The sequence below is a fragment of the Saccopteryx leptura genome, chromosome 8, assembly GCF_036850995.1.
Source record: "Saccopteryx leptura isolate mSacLep1 chromosome 8, mSacLep1_pri_phased_curated, whole genome shotgun sequence".
Classification (NCBI taxonomy): domain Eukaryota; kingdom Metazoa; phylum Chordata; class Mammalia; order Chiroptera; family Emballonuridae; genus Saccopteryx; species Saccopteryx leptura.
Window position 1 is genome coordinate 88,430,990 of NC_089510.1, and position 21,486 is coordinate 88,452,475.

General features: G+C 39.7%; 1 protein-coding gene across 1 annotated transcript in view; it reads left to right on the forward strand.

The window, feature by feature from the left end:
- The window catches only part of LOC136379564 (transcriptional regulator Kaiso-like), a 46,396-nt gene extending 25,524 nt beyond the window's left edge, over positions 1 to 20,872 (forward strand). Inside the window, 5 exon segments of the mRNA XM_066346928.1 lie at positions 14,410 to 14,481; positions 16,585 to 16,730; positions 18,480 to 18,975; positions 18,978 to 19,649; positions 19,652 to 20,872. Of these exon segments, the coding sequence (XP_066203025.1) occupies positions 14,410 to 14,481; positions 16,585 to 16,730; positions 18,480 to 18,975; positions 18,978 to 19,649; positions 19,652 to 20,796 (2,531 nt within the window). The 3' untranslated portion in view covers positions 20,797 to 20,872.
- Positions 20,873 to 21,486: the final 614 nt, after the last annotated feature.

Sequence of the window (21,486 nt, forward strand, 5' to 3'; positions counted from 1 at the left end):
GGAATATAGCCCAGCGGGGCAGGATATCCAGCACCCAGGCCAGCTGACTATGAAGCTCCACCTTATCCAATGCACATGAGCTGCTGTGCCAGTTCTGATTACTGAGAGTAGAACTTGCCTCAGCTGAGCCAGGTGTGACAAACCCTTCCTTAGGATACCCTACTACAAGTATTGTTAGGTCCTGAACTGACGCTCTTCATAGCTGGCCACTGAATGTGCCAACCCTGAGCCTCCCTGGCAGGAACCCAGCATAGACCAGTGGAAAACACTGCCCATGACTGGACCACTACAACCTTCTTAGAGCTACAAGCAATCCAGAGTTAGTGGCTGCCTCTGCTGGGCCCAGGTACACATAGAAATACCAAGCTGCACACCCAGACTACTGGCTTTTACCCACACTGGGCCTTGGGGAAGGTCTGCCTAAAAGGCCAAGGTTTCCTGAGTCCCATCTCCTATAGCCTCTGTCTGCTGGCTGCTTGTTTGGCTGAGACACTGAAAAAACCTCTGGTAGAGTCTAGAGTTTATGATAATTCAGGGATTAGGAAGGGTGGTGTGTATGGTTTCACTCTTCAGCCCTTGGTATCAGTCTGTACATAATTTTTTCACAGACCTCAGTAGAGTCTGGCTTCTGAGACCCAGAGATGTGGTCTTCCCACAGTCAGATAGTTTCTACTTAGTCTCTTATGAGGCAAAATCACCAGTTTTAGACTTGGGAGTGTGTAGGCAAAAACTCTGGTTTTAAAAACAGAAAACGGAGTCACTGATGCACCCCTGGCTTCCTGGCTTCTCAGAATAACCTCATCTTCATAGGGTGGGGCAGGAGAGACTCCTTAGCGCAGATTGAGAGAGGAGAAACCAGAGGAATTCAGGAGAGGGAGGCCTGCAATATCTGTGATCTTAAGCTCAAGGCAGTGACCTCAGCGTTTTGGACTGAGGGAGCAAGGGAAGACTGGGAAAAGTTTGAAAAATAACAAACCACAGCCGTGATTCTTACTTGTTATCAGTTCCTTGAAATAAACTTGCAGTACCAGCAAGAAAAATGAGTTATAGTCAAGGACAGACCCTCCAGCCTCCTCTTTTACCTCCTCCTTTCCCGGAGATACAAAAGTCACGTAGCTCTGCAAAGATGTCAAAGAAATTGGGCACTTTTCACATGAAAGCTAAAGCTGTAAAGGTGTCTAAGATGTGAGAAATCTAACTTCAGGGAGCTGGTGATTTTGGTGCTACTATCCCATGGGCCCTGCCAGCTATAAATAAATTCTTCTTCCTTCATCATGTTGTCTGGGTGTCTTATTCTCCATTTGTGGCTAATTCCTTTCTACAGGAGCAGTTGATTTTCCCCAGGCTGATGTTGCTCAGTGGGGACTGCTCTACCAGAGAAAGATGGCGAGTACAGTATTGGAAAATGACTCAGCACAGGGGTCCTCCACAGTGTTTCTCCCTGGGCCTCAAAATTCACACTCTCCTCATGCAACTCTAGTCATTTCAGCCCTCCCTCTACAGGAACCCTGGGTAAGTGGCTGTAAACGAGATTTGCTGTGCTAGCCCTTTAAGAGTGAGATTGCGTCTTCGAGAGCTCATGTGTCTTTTTCACAGACAGAAACCCCAGCTCTTTTCACTGCTAAATTCTACGTAGGCACCTCTTCTAGGCTGTGGGGCTCTAGGCTGGCACACTCGAGCTGGAGCTGAGGAATCACACCTCTCAGGGTGACCCTTCCCACAGTGAGAGTCCCTCTGGACCTTCAGCCACCACTTGGTCCCGGTAGCAGGGCAGCCCTTTTCACATCTCCTCCCTTCCTACCAGTCTTGGTGTGGCTTCTTCAGTTGTCCTTGGTTATAGATTCCTCTTTGTTTAGTCCAATGTAGGGAATCACCCATTTAACCTTGAACCCTCTTGACTTGGACTGGGGAACTTTAGTTAAAAGCCCTGAGTGAATGTCTCTTGGATGCAAACACCAAAAAACTGTGTGAGTGAGTGACCCTTGTGCAGACACAAAGAAATGCATGTGGATGGGTTTTAGAGAATTAACCTAGAGGTTCTGGATTGCCCCTTCCTTTGTGCTTGTTAATTAGCAAAAGAAAAAAAAAATGTGCTGACCCCAATTCGCCCTTTCTCCATGTCAGCAAAATGGCCATTAGTCATTCTTTCCCCTTATCATCTGGCTTCCCTCCCTTGTAATCCTGTTACCTCTGTTCTGCTTCTGATCAATTATTCTCCTTATTTATTCTTAAATACAGTGGTACCTTGAGATATTATAAAGCCAGTTGCCGCAGCCACTATCACAGCCACCTGGCCCATGCAGGTTCGCATTGGATTCGGACAGATGGTAATGAAACAATGAGGCCAAGAACTGGTGGGCCATCATCTTTAATCCTAGCTTGCACCCAACGGGCAAGTAAAAACACACACTGGGCTAAAAACCCACTCATTCAGCACTCACAAAGCTACTGACTTATCCAAGTTTCCTGGAATCAAATGTTTCTAATGTTACTAGTCTCATTCACCTCTGTTCCTCATCTTCTCCCTGCACAAACTCTGCAAAAACTGGCTTCTCCTTCAACACTTCGCCATGTTGGCTGCTTCTCCTAGCCTCCTCCACGTGGCCTTTCTCTTCTCTCCTTTTCTGCTCTCTCCTCTAATGCTAATCTCAGGAACCAAGAGAGCAAGCTCCCGGTCTGCCCCCATTTTATAGTGTAGAAATCAAAACCTTTTAATCCAATATACAAAATAGGGAACTCTCTAATACAAAGTCACTTATCTGAAGGATGATGGGATTGCACCACCCCACATTAAAAAGGGTGGGAAAGGCTTAGTCCTAAAACTAAGCCCCAGGCTACAAGGATCCTGCCTGCCCACAGCCCGCCCTCAACACACATTAATATAATTACGCCCATTCCGAGCAAAAGGGCAACTAATACCATCACCTGGGAGAAGGGCTTCCATGTGGCAGCACCATCCTCAACAAAGTAAAGATATGAATTTAATTTGTTCTGTAACTGAGATCATAAATCAATCCACTCATATATCAAACTGCCGATACTGGACCCATGCACCAACATGCCAACTGGTGACAGCTTCCCAAATCACGACTTGTATCTCGGAATTTCACTTGGATCTCAAACAAAAATATGGACCGAGTAGCAGCTTGTATCTTAAAAAATTCATATGTTAGTCTATTCGTATCTCAAGGTACCACTGTACATATTTAACCTCTATGTAACTTGTTTTTAGCATTTATATAGGAAGAAATTGAACTATATTGTCTCTAAATCTTAATCCCTTTAAGATAAAGAAAATCTGTGATTTTTTTTCCTGTCTTTATTACACAAAAAGTATATATATAATTCTGGAAATAATGCTTCTTAAACTTTATTAAAATGTGTAAAGCCAGTAGCCATGGCCACCATCACAGCCACCTGGTCCATGCAGGTTCGCATTAGATTCGGACAGACAGTAATGAAACAATGGAGCCAAGAACTGGTGGGCCCTTACCTTTAACCCTAGCTTGCACCCAGTGGGCAAGAAATACACACAGTGAAAAGACACTTCCCTTTCCATTCAGGGCTCCCAAAGCCACTAACTTATCCAGGTTTCCTAGAATCAAAGGTTTCTAGCTCACCATCCTTATTCACCTCTGTTCCCCATCTCCTTCTCTCTGCACAAACTCTGAACAAACTGGCTTCTCCTTCAGCACTCTGCCATCTTGGCTGCCTCTCCTCTCCTCCACGTGGCCCTTCTCTGCTCTCCTTTCTCTGTTTCCTCCTCTAATGCTAATCCCAGGAACCAAGGGAGCAAGCTCCTGGTCTACCCCACTTTATAGTGTAGAAATCAAAACCTTTAATCCAATATACAAACAAGGAAGTCTCTGATGCAAAGTCACTTATCTGAGGCATAAATGGAATTCCTCATGAAAGTGCACAACCCCACATCATGCAATCAGTCAAGGGTGTGGGGAAAAGCTTACTCTTAAAACTAAGCCTTAGGTTATAACCACCCTGCCTGCTTACAGCCTGTCCCCACACTATAAGCGAGCAAACATATATATCATATTTGACCAACAAAATGCAAATTATAATTTGGCAGGTTTGGAGACCTGAGATTCTGTATTTTTAATAAGTTTCTTGGTCATGTTGGTGTATCTGGTCGAGGATGACCAATTGTGCTTTGAGAAGCACAATTTTAGGAATTGAGTTCACATCATATGTTATAAGGAGACAATGGTACACCTTAACCCCAGACTACCTGTGTTCAGATCCTGGCCCTGACACTCCTGGGTGACAAAGTCATCTTAATATACTTGTGTCTCAAGTTCCACATCTGTAACAGAGGCATAACAATAAGGTATTTGTGTAATGAGGAAGTTAACTGTTGGGTAGATAAAATATATTATGCTCACTTTGATAAAGATGGCACTGCCCATGTGGAAGCCCATCTCCCAGGTGATGATATTAGTTGCCCTTATGCTTGGAATGGGCATAATTATATTAATGTGTGTTGGGGCGGGCTGTGGGCAGGTAAAATCCTTGTAGCCTGGGGCTTGGTTTTAGGACTAAGCCTTTCCCACTCTTTTTGATGTGGGGTAGACTTTGTATTAGAGACTTCTCTATTTTGTATATTGGATTAAAGGTTTTGATTTCTGCACTATAAAGTGGGGTAGACCGGGAGCTTGCTCTCTGGGTTCCTGAGATTAGCATTAGAGAGGAGAGCAGAGGAAGGCCACGTGGAGGAGGCCAGGAGAAGCAGCCAAGATGGTGGAGTGCTGAAGGAGAAGCCAGTTTGTGCAGAGTTTGTGCAGGGAGAAGGAAGGAGATGGAGAACAGAGGTGAATAAGTCTGTTGAGCTAGAAACCTTTGATTCTAGGAAACTTGGATAAGTCAGTAGCTTTGTGAGCACTGAATGAGTGGATTTTGTAGCCCAGTGTGTGTTTTTACTTGCCTGCTGGGTGCAAGCTAGGATTAAAGCTAATGGCCCACCAGTTCTTGGCCCCATTATTTCATTACCATCTGTCCAAATCCAATGTGAACCTGCATGGGCCAGGTGGCTGTGATAGTTGCTGCAGCAACTGGCCTTCCATTAACTCATATATAATCCATTCATGAATTGTGCTTCATATACAAAAAGGACAAGAAATACAAATGCTACAGCTTCAGTCCTTTTCAATCTGCTTGCTTTTGCAGTAATAAGTTCTATATATTCAAGAGCCTTGTTTCTCTCTTTTTTTTAAATCTTGAAATTAGTTGGGAGAAGATATGTTTTCCTTTATTACATTAAGAAAGGAAATACAGGGTGTATAGACCAAGAAAAAATGAAAAGAAAAAAATTTACTTGTCATTCTCCAGTAACATCATTCCTCTGATTTCCATCCCACTGGTACCCCTCTGCAACACTGAAAATATGTTGTTACTATCTTCAGAAAAGGGAAAAAACAGGGACTAAATCTATAATGAAAAGAAACAGTATACAGTTTACTCAAAAAATTAAAAGTGGAATGGCCTTTTGACCCAGCTATCCCACTTTTAGGAAAATATCATAAGAATACTGTTGGTCAAATAAGTTTGTAAATGTGATATATATGTTTGCTCGCTTATAGTTTGTATTGGGCGTGGGGGACAGGCTGTAAGGAGGCCGGGTATTACAGTCTGAGGCTTAGTTTTAAGACTAAGCTTTTCCCCACACCCTTGACTGTTGCATGATGTGGAGTGGTGCACTCTCATGAGGAATCACATTATGCCTCAGAAAAGTGACTTTGTATCAGAGGCTTCCTTATTTGTATATTGAATTAAAGGTTTTCTGCTTTTCCCTTGTCTTCTCTTGTGGTTTGCCTGTCTTGGTGAGACACCAATAAACAGAATGGCCCACCATCCTTCGACTCCACCATTTCTTTACCATCTGCCCGAATCCAATGGGAACCTGCATGTGAATGGCTGCAATGGCAGCTCCTGGCCTTACAAATACTGAATCACTGATTCAAAAGAAGATATGCACCCCATGTTTATGGCAGCATTGTTTACAATAGCTAAGATCTGGAAACAGCCCGAGTGTTTATCAGTGGACGAGTGGATTAAAGAGCTGTGATACATATACACAATGGAATACTACACAGTCATGAAAAAGAAGGAAATCTTACCTTTTGTGATGGCATGGATGGACCTAGAGATTATTATGCTAAGTGAAATAAGCCAGGCAGAGAAATATCATATGATCTCACTTATATGTGAAATCTAATGAACAAAGTGAACTGAGGAATGGAATAGAGGCAGAGGCAGGGTCACAGGGAGCAGAGGGACAGCTGTGAGAGGGAAGGGGGATGAGGGGATGGGATCAGAGAAGGTGAAGGGATTAGTGAAACTAAATATACATAACACATAGATACAGATAACAGGACAACAAACCCCAGAGGGAAGGGTGGAGGGAGTTAGGGGGAGGGGGCAAATGGACAAGGAGGGAGAACACTTAAAAAAAAGAAGTAATGTGGAAATATCTTAACAGTTTTATGTTTTTGTCAGGTATTATTTAATATTTTCTCATTAATATTTTAAAACTCTTGCTTATAATCTAGTTTTGCATACCTCTTTTATTGTTCTTATTTAAGTATTAAATAAGACATAAACTAAAAAAAAGAGAACGCTGGCCAGAGTCTACAAATTGGCATTCAGCACAGCATAAATATCAGCACAAACACACACAATAAAAAACATTTTTCTTTTAATAGTAAGATGCAAATCTCATTTTTTGACACTGAGATATCAGTTCTTTGGCAAGCCAATTGCTTTTTAATGAGTAATCAAACTCTAAGGAAGTTGTCAAGATGCAAGAAGGATTGCCCCAAACTAAAATAATTAAATGGCAAGCACAGAGCTCGGTTTCAGACAAGGAGGAAAAGATTAGAATCAAAGAGCAAAACAGAAACAAACAAAAACAGAAGCCCTAACATTATTAGGAGCCTTCTGTTACCTTAAGAAGAAGAGAGGATGGAAGAGGCTCTAAACAATCATTGAGTCCTTACTATGTGCTGAGTGTTTCAATGACATCTGAGTTTTAAACAACCAGTGACACTCTCTAGAGATGGCATTGTGAACCTCATTTTCTAGATGAGCACCCTAAGTGTAGGCAGGTTGGTTCTACTCGCCAGACCTAGACAGACAGAGCTGGGGCTGGAATCTCCTACTATTGGAGACTTAGTGCTCAAGTCAGTCCCATCTTCGAAAACAAACTGAAAGAATCTCCAGATCAGATCCGAACTTTCTCAAATTTAAATCAACTTTAAGGTCATATAACAAATAACAAGCCGGGACAAAACGAAGTAGAAATGAATACAGAAAACAGCTGAAATTATGCCAAAGTCACATTCCACCTTCTAATAGTTTACACTGGAACAGTAAATCCTGGAACCCAAACAAGTTAGGCTTGTTACCAGTCTGTGGGCTTGGCTTACATTTCCCCTGGGTTCCAGCAAAATGCAATATGATTTGTACTGGCTGACCAATTTTTTTTTTTTTCTTTTTGCTTTAAGGTATACTTGAGGAAGAGTGTCTGTCCTGCTAGGTGGTGCAAAGTGCAAAACTCTCCAGTAGCTTGAATTCTGTCGGCCCCCTGCTTCCTGTGTTGAAGCTTAGGCTGCTTGAGTCTCCAGCCCTGCTTTGGTGAGCCTGAAATCCCTTGGGCCACTTAGCTTTTGTTAAGGGAAGGAGGCTAACCCACAGGGAAAAATGAATTCAAGGGCCTTGAAAGATGGTTGGTTTCACACCCTGAGTTCAGTTTATTCATAGATTGACCTCTTTACTTACACATTTCTAAGCAAAACATATACAACCTGGCCTCTTGGTTTAATACATATCTCATTATGCTGTAAGATCCTTTTCATATTCTAATTAATTCACATATACTCACTGATTACATTACCTTCTTTTAATATTGAACGTAATATGTTCCACTTGGTTTGACTATATTGAAAAACTATTGCCCATATTTAAAATGTTCAGAGTTTATTTTTCATACCTAGAGAAGCCTAATTATTTCTTATTCAATATAACCTCCTGTGTTAGAAAAAGGAAAATTACTGATCAGGATTCTTTTAAATGGATCAAATACTTGGCAATGATTCATCATTTTGATTTTTCGTAACTATCTGAATCTTTTAATTTTAACTTTGTTTTCCACAGAATATATGACTAACACGAAAATAAAAGTTAGTAACAGTCCATAATAATTAGTATATCAGAAATTTCAACTTTCTGTAAAGAAGTAGTTGAAATGAAAAAAATAATGCAAATTCTAGGTTTTTTTAACACAGCCTGGCAATAAAAGAGGATTATTGTCTATATTGTATATAGATTATTTCAAAAACTTATAATTTTTTGAATACTAAAGTGACTTGGGAAATATAGTCTTTCTTTGATAAATCAGAAACTATTTTAAAGTCTTATACACTTTTAAAATCACCATAATAAACAGATATTAACAGTTTGATTTTTTTCTGCCAAAAGACAAATGTCGTGTGTGTGTGTGTGTGTGTGTGTGTGTGTGTGTGTGTGTTCTAATAAAACTCTATTTACAAAAACAGGTAGTAGGCCCAATTTGACCCATGGACTATAATTTGCACAAGAGTCATTAAGAGAAATTCCAATAAACCATATTTTACAGTAACACATGATATTTTGGAAAATATGTCCTCTTTGCATTTTCATTTAAAGCCTGTTACTGAGAAATAACCTATTTAGTGGTTATGAACTTATACACCCTAGAGCTAATAAAAATGCAATGCCTGTGATTTCATGCCCTTGCATGATGTCATTACAGAAGTGGGATTTGGCATGATGAACATATTCCTCATGTAAATCCGTTGTCACATTAAGTGCTAAACAGATTAAAAGCCACATTTCAAATACAGCTAGCGCTTAACTTATGACCACGATTGGTTCTGACAGACCGGTTGTAAACATGATTTGGTTATAAGTTGAGTAGGCTATATGTACAGTACTGTGAAATGATGTTATAAAAATCTTTAAGTCATATTTTATCGGAATTTTCTTTCATTATTGTTGTATATCATAATTTTCTTTGTTCATTTTATGCCACTTGTATCATCTCTACACCATTTTGTTTCTTATTTTTACATTCGTCAGGTTTAAGTAAAACACTGCATTACCAGTACGACTGGTTTAATATTTGCAAAGACAATTAATTTCCTCTTGGTAGACATCTTGGGAGGGATTTGATGAAAAATATCCAAGACACAAAACACAAATTGCTGTACCGAGTCTGGGATAACAGTTGAAATGGTGCAGCGGAGATGGTGGTGCTGCCGGAGGCTGGTCCACACTGTTGTACACCCAGCTGGGCAACCCCTGCGCTGCCAGATGCAGAGCAGTCATGGCTAGCGATTGTGGTCGTAAAGTCGAATGGTTATAAGTTGCATAGGTCGTAAGTCGATCACAAAAGCAAACCTAAAAGATTTAATGTTTTCTTATAGATCAAATTTCAATATGTTTAAGCAGAGGAAACATCGTTCAACCTAAAATTTTTAAGGAATTAACCCATTTTTCTATATGAACTAGAAACAAAATACAGATAGTTTTAAGGTATTTGAAGTCATTATAACTCTTGAAAGAAGTATACTTTTGCAATATTGAAAAGGAAGATTAACTTTCTAATCTGTAGAGTTTGGAGGATTTATCTGGTAAGTAATATTGATATAGTGAAGGACCGGTATTTTGTAATGAACTGCACGAGTGCAATCGGTAGCATTCATTAGATGCATTAAACATCCATCAAACTTTAAAAGAGATATTGACTACAACATGTACATATATTATGTTCATAATAAAATCATACATAGTCTTAGCATTTCAATCAAAGAGAGATTTCTAAATGTTAAATTTCTTTGTAATAAACAATTACTGCGTGGGAAGCTGATTGAAGGTAGAGAATAAAACGAATATTCTGCATATGAAATGGATCAAAGGAAAAAGTCTTAAGGTACCACAGCTTCTTAATCATTGAATAATGATGACATAAATCAGAATTGGCAGAAAATCATGGAAGAACTTTCTGAAATCAGTTACCTGAGAAATGGTTCTATAACTGCTGTCAGCAACGTCTTCAGAATTTATATGAAAGCTAGTTATGATTCCATCATTCCCATTGTCATCTAAGCTACATATTTTTATCTTGGTTTCCTGAAACCCACCTTTAAAATGCATCTTTTAAAAAACATATATATAACTTCAAAGATTATCTTCTAAAAGTATAATAATATGTATCAATTTGAAAAGATATATTAATCAAAAGTTAAAAATAGAATATATAAATATTTTTTCTCTTTTTACTTCCTGTTTGTAGTTTTATTTTTTAATAGCTTAGTACAAAATTCAGAAGCTAATAATATTTCGCTTAGTACGAAACTCAGAAGCTAATAATGTTTTATAAACTTCTATATGTTGTTGAGAGATATGACTATGCCCAAGAAAATCCTAAAAATAGTAAACTCCAATTAATGTCTCACTTCTCTTCCACATTGTTATAATATTTCATCCCTCCAGTTTTAACTCTATATATGTATTCTCATTATTATGTGGCATTATTTTATTAATATACCAAATTTCATTGTTGACATGTTTTATAAACTGTATAGAGTTTAAATTTAAACTTATAATCTATGTTACCTCTGTATTCTAATGTGTTATGCCATCTAGGCACCATCATGACTACTAAAATAAGTTGCTCCTGTATCACAGGGATGGGACTAAGGAATGAAATATAAATAGTGTAGGTAGGTTTATTGAGAAAGTGTGATAATAAGAAGAAACATGCCCAGTTATAGAATTCCTGTAACAAAAAATTTGACCTTTGGCATTTTATAAGCAAAAATTTTGTATATGAAGAAAAATATTAAAAAGAAATTTACAAAGCACTAATCTAGCATGTAGTCCAAAACCACTTTGTAACAGATGAGAAGATTTAGACCCAGAGAAATTAAGCAGCTTGCTTAAGTTAACACAGCTAATTAACTACAGATCCAAGAGTAGAACAAAATCTCTGAAATTTCCATCCTACTCTTATTTTGCTCTCAATTTTTTTCCCCTCTAATGCACAATGCCTTTGGATGTCCTGCAAAGATAGTGTACATTCAAGTTACGAAGAGATCTTTGTGGGATGAAATAAGCAAATAGGATTATGAAGGAATTAGATAAATCCAAGCATGATATACTTACAGTAATTTAAGGAAGAAATTAGATATCTTTGCAGAAAAGCACCAAAATTTTTCTTAGATATTCCTGCTCTATTCTGTTGAAAATGACCTCTAGAGTGATGGCCATGGCTTAGAGTTCACCTCAGTGCTTCCTGCCGCTCAAGGCTCCATGCCCTGCCACCTGTGACATTGCTTTGTCTGGACCATGTTTTTGACTGACTCCCTTCTCAGCCTGACTCCTTCTCCTCTCCATCATTGTTGCCCTTCCTTAAGGCCTTCTGCTCACTTGAACTCATCTTTCTCTGTTATCCATCAGTGTTTACTACAGTTTTCTCTGTAGATGCCTCCCAAATTTCTATCTCCTGTTTTTCTTTTGACCATCATCAAACTGCCCATGAAGAATATCTGTCTGAATGTCCCGCATATACCTCAAATTCATGGGACAGGGCAGTGGCAGAGGGTTTGAGTAGGACAATAAGCAGTCAGTCCTGGGCACGAACAATCTGATGGAAAACCAGCACCTTGTCCAGGCTATGGTAATACATTGTTATAAGGGTTAAGTAGAAATGGAGCACAATACCGGGATGACTTGAGCAGTTCCCTACACCTCTCTGCAAACCTGCCCCCAGGTCCCTGTGTCTCTCAAACCCACCCACATTAAGTTGTTCCCAAGGAAAAAGTAAGGTACTAGCCAGAAAATTTAAAAAATTATTAAAATTTATAAATAGAATAAGCAAAGGAGAAAAGTATTAAGGAGCTCATAACAATAAAAAACTCAGTATGTGAATTAAATTTAAAATGAGACTTGAAGGGAATGTATGTAGGACAAAAGGAAGGAAGGGATAGAAGAATAATCTAGGCAAAATAAACGGCCTGGCAAGGTCTTCATGCAGAAGAAACTCAGAAAAGGTCCTGAGATGATCCCAAGGCGCCTAAGGCCAGAGCCTGTCCCTGACCTGACACACAGGGCTTCAGCTAGAACCCGAATGAAGGGAACAGCAGTGAAAATGTACCTTGTGCTTATCAGAGAATTCCTATCAGGCTACAAAGTTAGGGAGTGAGGCTTCACAAAACATCTGTTGCTGTCTTAATGAGTTTTCAAGAGGTTTTATACTCTTTCCAATACCATAATCTCTGGAAGATATGACGAGCTAAAAGCTTTTGCATTCTCTCTCTCTGAAAATAGGGTTTTATGAGCTGACAACTGAGGGAAAGTCCGCTTGATTCCTGCTTGAGAAATCAGAGGTGCTATGGCTTCAGGTTTCCTCATGAGCAGCTACTTGATTAATTGTCTTGATAATAATTTTTTTAAAAAACAGAGGGAGAGCTAGTCCTCTATAAGAGATTCACCTACTAAATATGACCAGGATGCTTAAGAATAGAGTGAGAGACAAATCAATAAATTTTCCAAACTAAAAATTAATTAAATGTGATAGAAAAAGTCATAGCAATGCTGCTACAGTAAATATATTTTTAATTTGTGTCTCCTACACTCACAAAATCAATGGAAAAATCTCTAACGGCTACACTGCTGTGATCACAGCAAAAGGCAGTTTCTATTTTTGAGTTCCTGCTTCCTGTTATTCAGACAAACTTAGGGATTTTTTCTCCACAATTGAAATGTTTGTTGCTGACCTGTTATTTGGCCAACATTGCATGATTTTAATTGAGTGTGGCTGTATCTAAGAGGGAAAGGGTACTAACTTTGTAAGATAAATATCATGCCAGTCTGGCTCAAGGTTTTCTGGCTATTTTTCTGGATGATTAAAGATTTCTACAGATGTTGGAAACTGAATCATTGTGGAATCAAAGTTCCCCATTAAAATGCTCTCCTTATCATGCTGAATCAATAGAATGCAGTAAGTTAAAACTGGTTTCGCAATGCAGTGAGTCAATGGAATATTTTAAAGTTTTATATTTAATTCTTTGTTCAGTTGTATTGTGAGTTTGTCCAACGATTACATAATCACTCGATTAGCCTACTACTCTCGGTCCAGAACTCCTGGGACACTCTCCAACACATTTTTCTTCCCCATTAAGATACTTTATTACTAATAAGTTATATAACCTAGCAGCTTAAGTGATAATTGAAAAACATTTCTTCTCCACAGAATTTAAAATATAGTAATATTTAAATTTAAAAACCCTTATTTTTTTCTCTAAAGATTATAAGCCAATACTAACCATAATTTCAATACAGTTAATAAAAATAAGAACAAACATATATTGTGCACAATTCCAGACCGTGCTACTCAAAAGTTTTTCTCTAATTCTTCTTTGTCAACAAGGACCTTTTTTTTTTCCTTTGGCAGAGGGTTGACAATAAGCTTAAAATTACGCACCTTGGTAGACCCCTTTGCATCGGGAGAAAGAACGTGACCCAATAAATTTTAGAGTGGTTTCTAAGAAAGCTATTGTCTTTCTGAGTGTTTAAAAAAAAAGAGGAGTGGGTGGGGGGTTGGATAGGAAAGAGGGAGGGAGAAAGAACTTTCCCTTCCTGTTGGTGCTTAGAAGTGATGGCCGGCTGTGAACAGGCATTCTGCAATATTGCGATGAAAACTTCCTATTTCACAGGTGGAGCAGGAAACAAGATCATCTGCATTATTGATGATTCCTTTCGAGCAGTTGTGCATCAGTTCTGGACTGCCTGAACTCAGGTTTCCTACAGTCCGATAAAAAGAAACTTCTTTATGTCTCAAAAAGAGCGCTCAGGATTGTGACAGAGGCTGCCAGCGAGCTGAACCGATGAAACACCTCGTTTCCGCATCCAGTGCCGCTGTCTCACACACGTTAGGGAGCATCACTTGTATCTTGCACCATCACGTTGCCCTGTAGCTAGCTGCAAAACGATAAGAGAATTATGGGGATTCAAAAATTAGTGAACTATGGATCCGTTTTGCAGTAGTTTACAACCTAATGAAACAATTTTGTAAACTGGTAGTTACAATGTAATTTTATCTGTGAGGGTCCGAGTTTCCCAGAGCATGTTTCCGGGGGTAGCGCTCAAGTTAAAAAATGCTCTGCCATCCTGTTTGAGAAGCTCTCCATGCTTCACAATGCACTCCGGCCCATTAAAGGTTCTGAGGAGTCCCGTAACAAAAAAAGTCTGTGTCACTTTTTGAAAATTAGTTGTCTTAAAAATGCCATGGTTCCACTGCTTTATTTTATATCCTAGCACCCTTGTAAATCCCACAATTCGGTGTCGCTGTTTGCATAGATCACCCAAGTAGCAGTTCAAATCTGAACCCTCATCCTCTGACCCTAAGTTGGACACCTCAGCTGGGAAAAGGTAATTTTAAATTCTCAATGGATTTTTACACATATGACTTACTTAAAAATTAATTGTTCAATTTTTAGAAATATTGGGCATTAGAGTAATAGGAGTTAAGCTGCCATTGTATTAAAAAGAAATAAATTAGGATCTAATCTATAGAAACTTTTTATCTAACTTTCTTTTCCTTAAGAGACAATTTGACATTAGAAATCATAAAAGTAGAGTTTTAAAAATCAGGCAGCAGTTTTTCGCATTAAAATTGTGTGTATACACACACACACACACACACACACACACACACACACGACTTTCTTTAACCTGCTATTTCCTAAAGCTATTTAATAATAAAATATTTTCTCCCCAAGAAGTACCCATTAATATGCTGCAGATTTTTGTTAAAAAAACAAACACTTGAGGAAATGGTTTACTAAGTGATTTGATATATTATCTGTGAAAATAATTCATCCATATTTAAATTATTCACTATTAGTCACCTCCCCCATTAATTTTTTTATTGCATCTCTCCAAAAGATATGTTGATGTTCTAACCTCTGGTAGGCACCTGTGCTTGTGATCTCATTTGGAAACGGTCCTTGCAGATATAAATTAAGATGAAGTCATACTGAATTAGGGCGGGCTCTACATCCAATCCCTGGTATCCTTACAAGAACAAAGGGTACATGGACCTGCAGAGCAGAAGGCCATGTGAAGACAGAGGTAGAGATTGGGGGGCTCCAAATGCAAGCTAGGGAATGCCAAGGATTACTGGCCGCCATCGGAAGCTAGGAAAGCACTACAGACACATTCTCCCTCTGAGTCACCAAGAAAGAACCACCCGGCTGACACCTTGCTTTTGGACTTACTCTGTTCTGTGAGAAAATAGATTCCTGTTGTTTTAAGTCATCTAGTTTGTGGTACTTTGTTAACTCCACTCTAGAAAATGAATACTCTGTCATGCTCCTGTTTGGCTCCTATCAGTTCTATTTGTTCTTAAGATTTTTCTTTGCATTTTCTCTGTAGTCTTGCAGCTGAGGGATGGGAAAGGAGGGATATGAAGTCCAAAAGAGTTTGAGCCCTGACAGCCTGTTTTAACTCTTTGAATTTAGACAAGTTACTCAGTTGTTTTGAGTTCCAATTTTCTCAATCATAAAATAAAGATAGAAACTTTCATTCATTCATCAATTCATCCAGTCCTTTGACAAATACTGATTGAATAGTAACTATGTGCCAAGCACCGTGCAGGGCACACAGATAGGTATGAAGCAGGCATTTATTAAATCCTGTAGAGGAAAAGCAGAGGCTAAGAGAGGACATAACCTGACTACATAAGCCACTCTTGGAGGTGGGAGTGGGGATTAAATGAGAAGAATATGAACGTACTTTTTAATTTCTACCTTAAGATACAAACAATGGTGTTATTATAAATAGGATCAGATGGATAAATGCTTCTGTTCCCTCTGGTCAAACTAGTAATTATTAGGTAAAAAAAAAATGTTAGTGGGGTTTCAGAAGACTGGCAGAGAAACTGTTGGAGGCTCAGAAATGGGAATAGAAAGATATGAGTTGTTTGTGAATTTATTCATGAATATTTAACAAAGTAAACCTGATCATGCTCCTCTCAGGGTTTTGCCAAAGCCCACCTACCATGTATTGTAATTAAGTAAGATGGTTAATAATTGTTCTTTATTTTCCTGCAAAAGGAGATAAAATGGATGTTTTATGTTGACTCATTAAATGACACACATAAGAAATAATGTCAGAATATCAATTACAGGAAGGCAGAGTAACATTGGTGTTACATTGGCAAAATATGCACCAGAACAGAAGAGAATGAATTCTGATATCAAATACCTCTGAAGTCACACAGATGTCAAGACTGGAAAATTCAAGTCACTGGTACCTTTATGATGAAGATGCAAAAAATCCTCCTCAGTAACTGTCAGGGGACATCATCTGATTTCTAGTGAAACCATGAACCATTTCAAAGGCCTCTTCCTTAGCATTCAGAAGACTTGGCTTTCCCATTCTCATAAAGTACGCAGTCAAAAGTTTTTCATGCAAGGACAAGTACTGTCCTATGAAAACTTTATGAAATGACGTCGAGTCTTCTTCTTTCAGAAACCAGTCATGCAGTATTAACATTCCCATCACAAGGATTCATGCTTTACAGAAAGACTATACTTGATTGCAGAAGGAATCAGAGAGCTGGAGCTCTGGGACTGAACATCTTGATCTACTGGCCGGCTCTTGGGCTTCCGAATTTCGTAGGTTTATAACTTACCCTTCAATTTTTTTCTCCTAAAGTAAAAAACAACTGACAGAAGACTTAATACTGAAATAATGATAATGTGTAAAGAGAAAATTCACAAAAGCATATAGTTCTGCCTATTACAAAAATGTTTGGGGGCTACTTTTAAAAATATTGTTTATAGTAAAAGACATTCTGCTATTGCAGGACTCATATTAAGTTCTATTATATATTACAGGTTTATTAAGTATATTAGGTTTTTAATACCACATATTAAGTTTTAGTGTCACAACTAACATTTATGGTATGAATTTTATTTTTTAAAAAACCTCAAATTGTATTCATTTTATTTACTTAAGATTGAAAAAAAGTATTCATCGCTTCAAACCTTCCAGCAATAATTCAAAGTGAACTACCTAATTAGCACAAGGAGATTTGTTTCATGGACTCTGAAGGAATTCTGGCTAACAAGTCTCACATGTAAAATGAGCATCAAAAAATTGTGAGGAAGCCTGACCAGGCTGGGGCACAGTGGTTAAAGCGTTGGACTGCAATGCACAGAGGACCCAGGTTTGAAACCCTGAGGTCACTGGCTTGAGTGCAGGTTCACCCAGCTTGAATGTGGGATCACTGACAGGACTCAGGTTCGAAACCCCAAGTCACCCTGCTTAAGCGTGGGCTCATCTGGCTTGAGCACGGTATCGCTGGCTTGAGCATGAAATCATAGACAGGACCCCATGGTTGCTGGATTGAGCCCAAAGGTCACTGGCTTGAAGCCCAAGGTCGCTGACTTGAGCCCAAGGTTGCTGGCTTGAGCAAGGGGTCACTCGCTCTGCTGTAGCCCTCTGGGCAAGGCACATATGAGAAAGCAATCAACGAAAAACTAAGGTGCTGCAATGAAGAATTGATGCTTCTCATCTCTCTCCCTTCCTGCCTGTCTGTCCCTATCTATCCCTCTCTCTGTCTCTGTCACACACACACACACACACACACACACACACACACACACACAAAATGTGAGGAAAATATAGTGGCATAAATAGTTGAGTCACAATTATATCTACCTAGAACTATTTCAAATTATATTCATTAATTACCCTAAAATCATTCTAAAGCTTTTCTGCCATCATATCCTTATCTCTAGTTCCTTTTCTTTAACACTCGATGGCAGTTCTCACTTGTTGACTTGTCCAGCTAAAACTAAAGAGGGTTAATGTCGTTTGAATATGATTGAACACTAAGAGACAATTTGAGGTCTATGATATTTTATTCAGAGATGGCAAATGTATGTAAGAGTATACAAACATTTAAAGATATCATAAAAAATTACAGCAGGATATAGGAGAAACTGAATATATATGTATATTCACACATACATATATGTAGTCAGTTAAAAAGAGATGTAAATTTGATATCCAATTATTTATTTCAAACCTCTAACTTCAATTATAAAATGTTAAGTGTTGAAAAAGGCATCAGATATTATCTACCTAATTTTTCTCATTCTATAGTCATCTTAGTCATTCCACGCTGATATAATAAACTACCAAAAACTTAAACAACAAACATTTGTTGTTTAAACAACAAACATTTCTCATAGTCTTGAAGGCTGGGAAGTCTAAGATCAAGGTGCAGACAGATTCAGCACTGGTATGATTGTATGAACTCCCATCAGAGGGACGGGCTCTCTGAAGACGATCACATTTGAAACTGGCTTAGCTTTTCAGGCTTGCAATAAAAACTGAATATAAAAGCCCTTCTCCAGAGCCTTCCTCCGCCCCTGACGGAAGGAGCCGAAGGCCGAGGCGGAGCCAGAGCGGGCCCGCCTAGAGCTGGGGCCCCTCCGGAAAGACCCGAAGTGCACTCGGAAGCGGAGGGCGCGTTCGGCTTCAGCGCTTTCTCGGCGCTGCGCCCTCTGCCGGCGGCGCGGGGCAGCGGTTGCAGCGGTGGCAGCAGGAGGCGGCAGCGCGTGGACGTCGCCCGAGACTGGAGCTACGTTTCCAGAAGGAGCCGAATGGCCGCGCGTCCGGCCTCTGGTCGTTGGAGGACTCCCCCTGCGCAGGAGAAGCGGCGGCGCCGGGAAGCAGGCACGGAGAGCAGAAAACTGATCTCTGCTGCAGACATTCAGTATTCGGGTAGGCTGCCGAACTCCTTGCACGAGCAGCGCGGCCGCGGCCTCTCCCGCGATGTGACTGGCGGAGGAGACAGTCCCGGCCCACAGGCCCGCCCTCCCGACCCGCCCTACTTCCGCCGGCTCTTCTCGGTGCCGGGCAAGTTGTTGAACTGAGCTTCATAAGAGCAGAGATCTTCGCTGAAATTCTCAATTATATCTATAGTTCTAAAATTGTTCATGTTAGATCGGATTTACTTGATGAGTTAATTAAATCAGGGCAGTTGTTGGGAGTTAAATTTATAGCAGAGCTTGGTGTCCCATTGTCACAGGTTAAAAGCATCTCAGGTACTGCTCAGGATGGTGATGCAGAAACCTTACCTCCTGGTTCTAGTGACAAGAACCTTGATATACAAAAATCAAAAGACGAAGCCCAAGATAATGTAATGCCTATTATAACGAAGTCTTTTTCCTTATCTGCTGAAGATTGTGAGACAAAAAAGATCATTGTTACTGATTCAGATGATGATGATGACGACGTCATTTTCTGTTCTGAGATTCTGCCTGCAAAGGAGACTTTGCCAAGTACCAGAGCAGTGACACAGGTCCAGCCTAACCCAGGCTCCGTTGCTATTTCAGATGTCACACCTTGTGCCAGCAGTAACTCTCCCCCTTTAACAAATGGCACACCTACTCAGAAACTTCCCACTCCTGTGAATCAGGCAACTCTGAGCCAAACACAAGGAAGTGAAAAATTGCTGGTGTCATCAGCCCTAACACATCTGACAACTAACATTATTTTGTTACATCAGACAACACTTACTACCCACCAAATGTCAGTCCTTCACTTCCAAATCATATGTCTCCTTCAATCAATTTGCTTGTGCAAAATCAGCAGACCCCAAACAGTGCTGTTTTAACAGGAAACAAAGCCAATGAAGAGGAGGAGGGGGAAGTTATAGATGATGATGATGACACTATTAGCTCCAGCCCAGATTCGGCTGTCAGCAATACATCTTTGGTCCCACAGGTTGATATTCCCCAAAATACTTTTGATGGATCACTGATACAGAAGATGCAGATGCCTACACTTCTGCAAGAGCCACTGTCCAATTCTTTAAAGGTTTCAGATATAATTACTAGAAACACTAGATATCCAGGTTTAGAATCAAAACATCTAATGGAGGGTCAGAAGATCATTACTTTAGATATAGCTACTGAAATTGAAGGCTTATCGACGGGTTGCAAGGTTTATGCAAATATCGGTGAAGATACGTATGACACAGTGATCCCTGTCAAAGATGACCCTGATGAAGGGGAAGCCAAACTTGAGAATGAGATACCAAAAACGTCTAGCAGTGAGACGGCAAACAAACGTATGAAAGTCAAATATGATGATCACTATGAGTTAATAGTAGCTGGAAGGGTCTATTATATCTGTATTGTGTGCAAAAGGTCATATGTCTGTCTGACCAGCTTGCGGAAACATTTTAACATTCATTCTTGGGAAAAGAACTATCCTTGCTGTTACTGTGAGAAGGTATCTCCTCTTGCAGAATATCGCACAAAGCATGAAATTCATCACACAGGAGAGCAAAGCTATCAGTGTTTGGCCTGTGGCAAAACTTTCATCAACTATCAATTTATGTCGACACACGTAAAGTCAGTTCATAGTCAAGATCCTTCCGGAGACTTGAAGCTTTATTGTTTACATCCATACAGGTCTTTACAGATCAGACAATATGCACACCTCTCTGATAGGCCAGGCGCTGTGCCTGTCATGAAGGATGATGGTATTGGGTATAAAGTTGATGCTGGGAAAGAACCTCCAGGAGGGACCACATCCACTACTCAGAACAAGCCAATGACCTGGGAGGATATTTTTATTCAGCAGGAAAATGATTCCATTTTTAAACAGAATGTAACAGATAGCAATACTGAGTTTGAATATATAATACCAGAATCTTATTGAACTCCTTTGAAATATCAAAGTTTTGAGGTGGATTAAGGGGCAGGGCTTTGAGAAGATCTATAGAACAAATTAAGAAATTTGATCAGCTATGTCATCTGAAGGTAGTTTAGTTGGATTATATGTTGATAACTTTTAGATGCAAATTATCCTGAAAGTTTAAGTAGAGATTGAGAAGTCCCTAAGTATCTGTATATATAGTTAGCTTTCAGCTCATTTAAGAGGCAAAAATAAAAAAATAAAGCTTGGAGAGATAGTTTCCTGAATAGAATTTGAAGCAGTATGGATGTTGTTTGAAAATAACTGGAGTTATTAGCATACCCTAGTATATCTTAAACTTCCCCCTTCCGTGTTAGCACTTTACTGCTGAATTCTCAATTTTCTTACTATTGAGACTATAAATGTGTGTTTGTCTTGTATATGGCATAAAAAGTACACAAGAACTTACAAAGTTGTCCTGGTAAATTTTAAAAAAGGACTCCAGGCCCTGGCCGGTTGGCTCAGCGGTAGAGCGTCGGCCTGGCGTGCGGGGGACCCGGGTTCGATTCCTGGCCAGGGCACATAGGAGAGGCGCCCATTTGCTTCTCCACCCCCCCCCTCCTTCCTCTCTGTTTCTCTCTTCCCCTCCCGCGGCCAAGGCTCCATTGGAGCAAAGATGGCCCGGGCGCTGGGGATGGCTCCTTGGCCTCTGCC